We start from the raw sequence: 11,429 nt of genomic DNA on the forward strand, positions 1-11,429 counted from the left end.
ATAAAAATCAATGACTGTTCTCCATTGCAGCTTTGACGGTCCCACGTACAGTTAAAAGGGCTACAGCAGGGTCACAATCACGAGTCCAGTCTACAAATAGGGCTGTCGTACACCATCTGCAGGTTGACCTTATGTCCAACAAGCTCTCGGATGTTGTTGATGCCGTACTTGATCATGGTGGGCCTGTAGAACAAGAGAGGGTATCACTACTCTGCAACTGCAGCCAAAACAAAGTCAGTTTATGCAGCTACAGGTCAGAGCCCAAACGCAAAAGTCTGGTTGCACAAAGGATTACACAGCACGGATTATAGAGCTTTCCTCAGTTGATTTGACATGTACTTATTAGCCATGACAAGTGTGTGTTTACTTAAGTCTTCACACTTGACTTTTTAAAACAATCTTTCCATTTTTAGATTTGCAGATACATACACCATGGAGATTTCATTTACTAGAGAATACAGAAAATATTTTATAGGGTAAAGCATGTTTACTGGACAGTGTAATTTTGTTTTAAAGAAGACATAGTATGCTTTTTTTGAGTGTTTATTGTTAAACATAAACTATACTGACTATATTAGAACTGATAAGCATTCATAATGGTATTCCATTGTGGCAGCATGCAAGACATACAGGATTACTCAAACATGCATGAATCAATCAAAACATAACTGAGTAAAACTAATGCATGAGGGAGCATAGCATGGTTTAAAAGCTCACAATAGCATAAATGTCCCCTGTAAAAGCTGGAGTATTCAATTTTAAAACTGAAAAGAGTAGATATTCCATTATAACTTTTCCTAGCTTTCACAAAGACATGCATACATTTTCTTCCAGATAATTTCTTTTTTAATCCAAAGAAATGTCAAGTATATTCCAAATGCAGTAAACAAATAGAAGAACAAATGTAATATGTAGAATTTGGCCCAGATTTGCCCTTGTTCATCCTCATAAAAACTAAATTGGAGCGCAGCAACCTTCAGGATAATCCTCTATTTTTCTATGAGGGATTACAATTCCACTTTTAAAACCTCACGTAGAGAGGAATAAATGCAGATCAGAGCAGTGGCATCTGTACTAGTGAGACTGGAGAGTTCACCTTTCCAGAGACAGGCCCCAAGCAATCACAGACACATCCTCTGGCAGGCCCATAGGAAGCAGCATCTCCGGTCTGAAGACGCCAGAGTTACCCACCTCCACCCACTTTTTCAAGCCTAAAGAAAAGTGAAGAATTCCATGTTGCATATGTGTTCCTCTAGATGAAAGAGGTTCAAGTAAGAAAAAAAAGTAGCTTGGTTTACCTTCATGATAACTGAACACTTCCATACTGGGTTCTGTGTAGGGGTTGTATGCCGGTTTAAGCGTAGTTTTGTAATTCCTATTTTAGAACATAAACAAGGCAAATAAAACTGAACCTTGTGAAGTCAGTCAGATCAATTTTCTTATATTTATGAACAAAATGTGTCATTGTTACACACCAAAAATCACTTACTGACCTAGTTTGGTGAAGAACTGGTGTAGGATGCCCATGAGGTCCCCCAGAGTGAGGCCATAGTCTGCCACCACCCCCTCAATCTGATGGAACTCTGCCAAGTGGGTGGCATCTAGGGTCTCGTTCCGGAACACGCGGTCGATGGAGAAGTACTTGACAGGGGTGAACTTTTCCTAAAGGAAAAGAAAGAAGAATGTTACTTTGAAATACATCGTGTTTAACTGATAAGATAATATCAAATATTTTAAAATATAGTACTTTAGTGGGATTTTTTTGAACCGCCACCTCTACATGTTGGAGGGTTTGAGCACTCAAATGATCCTGGGAGCTATGTCGTCAGAGGCTTCATGCCCCTGGTAGGGTCACCCATGGCAAACAGGTCCTGGGGGATGGGTCAGACTAAGAGCGGTTCAGAAGCCTTTCATAATGACAAGAAAAAGAAGACCAGCTATGTTGCCTGTACTGGCATTACTGAGGCCCCCACACTGGAGCCAGGCCTGGGGTGGGTGCTCGACAGCAATCTCCTGGTGGTCGGGCCTTTCCCCACAGGACCCAGCCTGGCTTAGCCCAAAGAAGCAATGTGGGGCCGTCCTCCCATGGACCTACCAGCTGCGGGAGGATCCATGAGGGGCTGGTGGAGAGAGATCTGGCCGGCAGCCGAAGGTAGGTGCCTTGATGACCGGATCTTCGGATATGTAATATCACCTTGCTTGGGGGAAGGAGCCTGAGCTTGTGCGGGAGGTTGAGCCTTAGCAACTAGACAGTCTGCCTCGCCTCCTTGAGAGGGGCTGGATTTTCCATTTCTCTGGTGTTGCTCGCGGGGACCAGCGACGAGCTGGTGTGGGCTTGCTTATTTGCCCCACAGCTCAGCTGTCGCATCCTTGTGCCTTCGGATCAGGGACAGGTCGCTCACTTTTGTGTCGGTCTACTGGTCGAACAGCAGTGCAGAGTACCTGGTCTTCTTGGAGTCCCTGGGAGGGGTACTAGATAGTGCACCAACCAGGGAGTCCATTGTTCTACCGGGTGACTTCAATGCCCATGTGGGTAACAACAGTGACACCTGGAGAGGGGTGATTGGGAAGAACGGCCTCCCTGATCCGAACTTAAGCAGCGTTCCATTACTGGACTTCTGTGCTAGCCAGTTTGTCCATAATGAACACCATGTTCAAACACAAGGGTGTCCATCAGTGCAAGTAGCACCAGGACCACCCTAAGTCAGAGGTCGATGATCGACCTTTGTTGTCGTGCCATCTGATCTCTGGCCACATGTCTTGGATACTCGAGTGAAAGAGAGGGGCAGAGCTGTTAAACGATCACCATCTGGTGGTGGAGTTGGATCCGCTGGCGAAGGAGGAAGCCGGACAGACCTGGCAGGCCCAAGATACAGTGAGGGTCTGTTGGAACGTCTGGCAGAGCCCTAAGTCAGTGGAGTCTTTAACTCACACCGCCGGAAGACAGAGCTGAGTCGAAATGCAAAGCTCTCGACTTTTAGGTCAATCTACATTCCTATCCTCACCTATGTCATGAGCTTTGGGTAGATGACCGAAAGATCACAGACAAGATCACGGATACAGTGGCCAAAATGGACTTCCTCCGTAGAGTGGTTGGTCACTCTCTTAGAGATAGGGTGAGGAGCTCTGTTACATGGGAGGAGCTCAGAGTAGAGTCGCTGCTTTTGGTGTTTATTCCTCCATCTTTGTCTCAATTTTTAAAGTTCTTAACTATAAACCTCATTCTGGTTTTGACCATTCTGGTTCAAAGAAAATATATAAATAAGAATGCCCATCATGCTGGATTATGATGTTATTAGTGTAGTCAGTTAAGTGAAATACTCAAATGCTGTCAATTGCCAACATCTGGAGAATAAAATCATAATAAACACACCCATGTCCAGAGTCTGTCTCATACAGATTAGAGCAGAGGAGGATCTGTGTTATAATCCCTCTCATTCTTTTAAAGAGGCTTTCAAAGTATGTCATCAGAGCTAGAGGCAGGCATGGCTAGCAATCATCATACCAGCCCTAGGTATGGAACGATATTGAAATTTGGTGTCACGCTTATCACGGCCAAAATAATTGCAATTAACGATGATATCACAATCATTAAGTTGCTGACCATTTAAAAATTGTACGGATATGATTGTAATTGTAATTTCAATAGTATAAATAGGTTCCATATTTTGGTTTTCAGTCTTGTCTTAAACTGCATTAAAGACTTAAGAGGATCTATAGTATTGCATTGTTATTGCACTTACTGTTATAAGTGAAAACAACAGCATTTCAGGTAAGAGGGTATCTAGACGAGATCATCATGGAGTAGTATTTTTTCCCGTACATTCTGGTGATATAATGTTGATTTATCCTTGTTGGCGATTCTCGCAATTATATAAAATGTCCCATGAACAATTATCGTCCACACTTTTTATCATGATAAACAATATTATTATTTATTGTCCCATCCCTAACCAGCCCAACAAACAATTACATAATACTGGCTGAGAGGCACTATCTCTCCGTCTCTGCAGAATGGTAGTTGAAGGGTAACTATGGTGTGGGAAAACATGGCAAGATTAATGCGAATGAAAACTTATAGTAATAAAATAAATACTAAACAAATGCAAAATGACTGAGTATTATTAAAAGTGCAATGACACAATGCATTGTTTATGGTCACATTCTTTAAGAAGCCCACAGCTCAAAGTTACCTGTTGTGCGAGTTTATACAGCATGCGTGCACTGACTGCTGTGGTGTGGGTACGGAGGATGTTCTTCTGAGCCTCCTCAATCTTCCAATCATATTTGTACCTACAAGACAGCGCCAGTTCGAGGAAGGAAGTGTTTTTGGTGATAACTGCGTGAAACTATAACAGTCACACAGATTGACCCAAAACATAGATGTAAAAAGAGATGTGAGCGTGGTTCATTCATGCTCCTAGGACTCTGTAATATCTGATTCTCCATTATTATTCCAGGCTAATTTTATCACAACTTTTGGACTTGAATTGGTGGTGGTACTGTGCAATGTAATGTGTGTCTTACCCCTGTGAACCATACCCTCCTTCTGAGTGGACCTTCTCACTCTCTCCAGATAGTCCCGTGGGAACTCATGGGCCAGAGCTGGTCTGAAAAGTCACATGAAAAGTAATTACAAGAATGGTAGCCAAGAAAAAGAATGACTGACCTTCTTAGTTCTTACACATATAATGCTTTCGCTAGGTCTTTTGAGGACTCTGGATCACCTTGAATAAATATTTCATGGTTTCTTCTTTAAATAGGATGTGTATGGTAGGGCTGTAGTCAATTAATTGTGATAGGCATCTTAGTCGATAAACGTTTTCATTACACTTATTTTATTGGAATTATAGGGATTTATAGGAAACCACAGCAGAAAGATGAAAGCATGCTTTTAGCTGATTCATTTATGTACAAAGCATGACTTAGTTGAACAAGAATTTCTTTAGTGACTACAAAATGGAAAATGGTATATAGATTTTGCACAGAATGGACATTTTGTTAAGAAGGTGGCCATTTCACAATTGCTTATAACTTACAAAAAATATAACTTTTCTTTGCAAGGAGAAAATGACATGTTAAGTGAAGAGTTTTCAATCACATTAACATATAAGTATGCACCAATTCTCACCAGACAAAAAGAAGGTGTCATGCTGGTCTCGGGCCGGGTGCTGTTGGGGTTGGAACAGAGAGTCAAAGTTCCAGAAGGAGCTCTCGATGAAGTTGTTAGTGGGCATCTCTGTGAAACTGAGAAATATAAACACCACAACTTTAACATATATTTGAAGATATTAAAAGGTTATTTGATTTTGATTTATTCTATATACAAAGTTTGTACTCACCCCATCTCCAGAAAGATCTGTCTGAACTGTGTGCGCACCTTCATAAGCGGGTGTAGATGGCCACTGTCTGGAGCTACCCCCATGGCTTCAAAATTGTATGGCTTAAATTTCTTTTCTTTCCAGCCTCCTCTGTAACTCACAAACATCATCAGAAGGGTTACCAAACATGATCTCCTACCTCGTCTGTTCCAGCCTATTAAGAAAAAAGTACTCAATCCACCACAAAAGACCAAGTTCTCCAAATGACAGTTACACAAACTGGTACACCACATCACTTGTTGAGTTGTAAATGTTTTAAATGGGGAATTTCACATTACTAGAGCCTTTATATTTTGAGTAGTCGTACTGAGCATGAGAACACATCTGCAGCGGAAGCACAATCCAAGCTTTATTTATAGACATTTTTATTATATTGGATTTGCACATTTTTCAGACTATTGTTGTGCTGCCTAGCCTTTAGAGCACAGTCCATGTCTGTGGACCGATTCCCTGTTAGAGGCAGTGTTCCTCTGTGTCCACTGTCTGAGTACCTTCATTCTGCTATTCTTGAACAGAGGAGGGCAGACTGGACAGGTACATTACACATTGATAAATTTGATGATAATTATGTAATGTTTTTACTATCACTTTGACAGATATAAGAATTAACAGAATAACTCACGAGGTGATCATCTCTGGTGTCAGTTCTGTCTCTTGTTTTGTGATGGTGGTGCTGAAGGAGTTTCCCTTAATGATCCAGTAAGACTTTACCGTCCTACACATGGGTGTTACAGAAAGAGTGAAAAATGTATGCTGACATTAGTAAAATCACTGTGAGCACATGTCTACTATATCTGCATCACCAACAATAATTACACTGCCACCTACTGGTAAAGTAATGGGTCCAATAACCTCAAAATAATAGGAATATTACTCACACTTCTGAAAGCAGTTTCCGCTTCTTCAGTTCATTCTTTTCCTTCTCATCCAGTTGGGAGCTGGTGCCCTTCTTTACCAGCAGCAACTTTTGTCTGACCTGGTCCACCACACTTTCCACCTACAAACAAATACACATACTTTATGGAAATCATCTTATAAACAATTACAAATCAAAACAGAAAAAGTTACATACTGCTCTGAAAACCCTGGGACCTCCTTCATGCGCCTTGTCCACCTTGATCCACTTGTTTGACATGGCCTTGCTGAAGCCAATCTTTCCAAAGGACAGTTTCTATAAAATGTTGACATATTTGCTTCAAAATTATTTGTGCATTTTTAAGGCTGTGAAATCATACAGAAGTCTTTGTATACCATGAGTTCGCTCTGAGCCAGCCCCTCCATTGGGACAGAGCTAAACACGCGTGCTTCATGACTGCCTTGTTCAGCAATCTCACTGCCTTCCTCCGTCAGCTCCCAGTGCTTTGACGAGCGCAGTTCTGCTGAAATAATCTACAAGACAGACAACATTTATGAGGAAAAAAAGAGACTGCATCAGTCAGACATTAATTTTTGTTATGCTAGAATAATTGCTATGAGGTAAATTTCACAGTAGTGTGACCCATGTTTACTCTGCTATCTGCTGATCTCTAGCAGCAGTTACTTGAGCTTGGGCATCCAAGACAATGGAACTTTCTAATTAGAAAACAAGGAGAGAACTAATCTAGATCCCAGGCTAGAAAATTACCACCCCAAATGTGCAATTTCACAGCACATTTGGGGTCAACCAAGATAACTATTTTTTTAGATTTATAAAAATTATAACTACAACCTTAAGCATTGTAAACCAGTTGCTGTCTTATGGTTGCATCAGTCAGAGCATTAAATGAACACAGTAGACATTCGGACTTCCGGTGCTGCTCGGTTCGGTAAACTCACGTCTCCGAGGGACTGTATACTCTTCACGGCCCCGACTACGACCTGGTGGTCCACCCCGAGCCCGGACGCGGCCTCCACGCTGTCCACACCATCGTCAGCCCTCTCCACCAGCCGTAAGAGCGCCTCTATTACTCCGGCGTCAGCCATGCTACCGCCTCAAAGCACCAAAAAGACCGGAGCTGACGTCGCGTTTCCCTGAGCCGAAAACACTGGAGTAAAGCCGCATGTTACCGTAGTGTCCGAAAAGAAAGTCAAGTCACAGTCATTACGAGCCTTCTTTTAGTTCATACAGTCTACGGTTTAGTTGGAGCATAGTAGGGACTCTATTTATGAGAGTTTATCAAATTGTATTTTATTCTTCAATCTGTACAATATTTATTCAGTAATTAAAAACCAACAATTATCATGGACATTGTTACACACGTGGACAAAATTGTTGGTACCCTTCAGTGATGGAAGAAAAACTCACAATGGTCACAGAAATAACTTGAATCAGACAAAAGTCATAATAAATAAAAAATTCAATGAAATTGAACCAATGAAAGTCAGACATTGCTTTTCAACCATGCTTCAACAGAATTACTTAAAAAAATAAACTCATGAAACATGGGACTGTAGCCAACCTCCCTGGACGTGGCTGCAGGAGGAAAATTGATGAGAAATCAAAGAGACGGATAATATGAATGGTAACAAAGAGCCCAGAAAAACTACTAAAAAAATTAAAGGTGAACTTCAAGCTCAAGGAACATCAGTGTCAGATCGCACCATCCGTCGTTGTTTGAGCCAAAGTGGACTTAATAGGAGACGACCAAGGAGGACACCAGTATTGAAAACGAATCATACAAAAGCAAGATTGGAATTTGCCAAACTACATACTGACTTCTGTGAAATGGTCCATATAGACAGATGAGACAAGAAATGGGCATTTTTGCCAAGGCAAATCAGTCTTCACAGACGGAAAAATGAAGCATATCAAGAAAAGAACACTGTCCCTACTCTGAAACACGAAGGAGGCTCTGTCATGTTCTGGGGCTGCTTTGCTGCATCTGGGTGTCTTGAATCTGTGCAGGGTACAATGAAATCTCAAGACTATCATGGGATTCTAGGGAGAAATGTGCTGGCCAGTGTCAGAAAGCTTGGTATCAGTCGCAGGTCATGGTCTTGCAACAGAACAATGACCCAAAACACACAGCTAAAAACACCCAAGAATGGCTAAGAGGAAAACATTAGACTATTCTAAAGTGGTCTTCTATGAGCCCTGAGCTAAATCCTATTGAACATCTTTAGAAGGAGCTGAAAGGGTGCCTTTTCCAGACGCACGCCGTCTGGAAAAGGCAAACCTGGGACAACTGGAGCAGTTTGCTCATGAGGAGTGGGCCAAAATACCTACTGAGGGATGCAGAAGTCTCATTGACAGTTACAGGAATCGTTTGATTGCAGTGATTGCTTCAAAAGGTTGTGCAACAAAATATTAAGTTAAGGGTACCATCATTTTTGTCCAGGCCTGTTTCATAAGTTTATATTTTTAATAATTCTGTTAAAGTATGGTTGAAAAGCAATGTCTGACTTTCATTGGTTAAATTTCATAGAATTTTTATTTATTACTTTTGTCAGATTCAAGTTATTTCTGTGACCATTGTGAGTTTTTCTTTCATTAACCAACAGGTACCAACAATTTTGTCCATGTGTGTATGTAGTTTCTCCCATATGTTGGATTCCAAATCAAAATCTAAAATTATCTAGATTATATTTTTTGATTTGTTAATGATGCATGGTATAATTTAGTTTCCAGTTTAAATCACTTCAAAATAAAAACATTTTATTTCTACAGTCACACCGTTACAAGAACAAAAACATCTTACCCAGTCCATATCTACTGAGCAAGTTATCCAGTAATCTGTAGTTTAATAAGTAAAACAGAACTAGATAAAATTACAAAAAGAAGTAAATGAACACTTTTCAGTTCTAGTGATTATTATAAAAAATAAAATACATGTTTTACAGCAACTTCCCCGAAGGACATGGGCTATTCGAGCCGGCGAGTAAAACCAGCTAGGACATAAAGAGGTTTTTAACAATAAAAAAAAACAAAAGCAAAACACGTTAAAAACAGCAATTTGCACTGACCAAATCACAAAAACAGGTCACCACATTCAACCACAACTCTACTCAGACTCAAATGTCCAGAGAACTGCTTGTATGCCCATGTGTGCTACATTTATACCCCAAAGCACAAGAAGCGAACATAGAAAAGGCAGAGAGCACAGGCAAGCCAATGATCTTTTATCTGGAGGGGACACTAATGCAACACGAGTGCAGGGACAGTCTATCTGTACTGGTAGGTCATGCTCCCCTCTCCTCGGCCGTAGCTTGACTGGCTGTGATACTGAGAGTGGCTGTTGCTGAAGCTCTGGTTGTTCCCTCCTCCTCCTTGAGAGTTATAACTGGAAGTGTTGAAGCCTATGCAGGCGGAAAAAAAAAGTTAGAAAATTCTTTATCCTCCAGGAGGCATTGCAAACATTATACAATCCATCTTACCTTCATCCTACCATGTTAAACAAATTTGTCAGTGAGTTGTTTTGTGAATATAAACAAGAGCGTGCATGAGAATTTTCAACACTGAGAAACGTGTGTGACAAAATTGTTGGTACCTGTTGGTTAATGAAAGAAAAACTCACAATGGTCACAAAAATAACTTGAATCTGACATAATAAAAATTCTATGAAATTTAACCGATGAAAATCAGACATTGCTTTTCAACCATCCTTCAACAGAATTATTTTAAAAAATAAACTCATGAAACAGGCCTGGACAAAAATGATGATACCCTTAACTTAATATTTTGCTGTAATCACACGATTCCTGACTTCTGCACCTCTCAGCAGGTATTTTGGCCCATTCCTCATTCAACTGCTCCAGTTCTCAGGTTTGAAGGGTGCCTTTTCTAGACGGCATGTTTCAGCTCCTTCTAAAGATGCTCAATAGGATTTAGGTCAGGGCTCATAGAGGCCACTTTAGAATAGTCCAATGTTTCCCTCTTAGCCATTCCTGGGTGTTTTTAGCTGTGTGTTTTGGGTCATTGTCCTGTTGCAAGACCCATGACCTGCGACTGATACCAAGCTTTCTGACACTGGCCAGCACATTTCTCTCTAGAATCCCTTGATAGTCTTGAGATTTCATTGTACCCTGCACAGGTTCAAGACACCCGTGCCAGATTGCAGCAAGCAAGCCCCAGAACATAACAGAGCCCTCTCCATGTTTCACAGTAGGGACAGTGTTCCTTTTCTTAATATGCTTAATTTCTCCGTCTGTGAACATAGAGCTGATGTGCCTTGGCAAAAACTTCCATTTTAATGTCTCTTCTGTCCATAGGACATTCTCTCAGAAGCTTTGTGGCTTGTCAACATGTAGTTTGGCAAATTCCAATCTGCTTTTTATGATTCGTTTTCAACAATGGTGTCCTCCTGGTCGTCTCCCAGTAAGTCCACTTTGACTCAAACAACAACGGATGTGCGATCTAAAGAGATTAAAGATGAACTTCAAGCTCAGGAAGATTGTGTCAGAAGTTTTTTCTGGGCTCTTCTGTTACATTCGTTTATCCGTCATCAATTTCATCCTGCGGCCACATCCAGGGAGGTTGGTCTATAGTCCCGTGGATCTTAAATTTCTGGAGTAACTGTGACTGTAGTCACAGGAACATCAGCTGCTTGGAGATGATCTTATAGCCTTTACCTTTAACATGCTTGTCTATACTTGTCTTTCTAATCTCCAGAGATAACCCTTTTCCTTTGCTTTCTCTGGTGCACGTTGAGTGTGGCATACACCATGTCACCAAGTAGCAGTGCCTGTAGCCCTATATATATAGGCCCACTGGATGGATTACAAAATTGTAGACACCTGTAATGCTAATTAGTGGACACACTTTGGATTAACATGTCCCTCTGGTCACATTATTTTCAGTCTTTTCTAGGGGTACCGATCATTTTTGTCCAGGCCTATTTCATGAGTTTATTTTTTTAAGTAATTCTGTTGAGAAATGTCTGACTTTCATTGGTTAAATTTCATAAAAATTTAATTACTTTTGTCATTGTGAGTTTCTTTCATTAACCGAAGTATACCAACAATTTTGTCCACTAGTGTCTATAATGAGCAGGAAATCTGATTGTAGCACTAAAGTTTTTGAGCTTTGCCAGTTGTCTTTTTTTCTTACCTTCATAACTGTATCCTGGTTGC

At 40.8% G+C, this 11,429-nt stretch overlaps 1 protein-coding gene across 1 annotated transcript; it reads right to left on the reverse strand.

The window, feature by feature from the left end:
• Positions 1 to 7,363, reverse strand: farsa (phenylalanyl-tRNA synthetase subunit alpha). The gene is given in 15 exon segments (XM_033971762.2): positions 1 to 183; positions 1,097 to 1,211; positions 1,299 to 1,358; positions 1,361 to 1,375; positions 1,494 to 1,662; positions 4,194 to 4,293; positions 4,528 to 4,564; positions 4,567 to 4,610; positions 5,122 to 5,247; positions 5,343 to 5,471; positions 6,004 to 6,096; positions 6,260 to 6,378; positions 6,454 to 6,552; positions 6,633 to 6,770; positions 7,197 to 7,363. Coding segments are annotated over 15 exon segments (1,497 nt in total). The 5' UTR covers positions 7,344 to 7,363; the 3' UTR covers positions 1 to 77.
• Between the last annotated feature and the right edge of the window lie 4,066 nt (positions 7,364 to 11,429).

This window comes from Periophthalmus magnuspinnatus, chromosome 8, assembly GCF_009829125.3.
Source record: "Periophthalmus magnuspinnatus isolate fPerMag1 chromosome 8, fPerMag1.2.pri, whole genome shotgun sequence".
NCBI classification, from domain to species: Eukaryota; Metazoa; Chordata; class Actinopteri; order Gobiiformes; family Gobiidae; genus Periophthalmus; species Periophthalmus magnuspinnatus.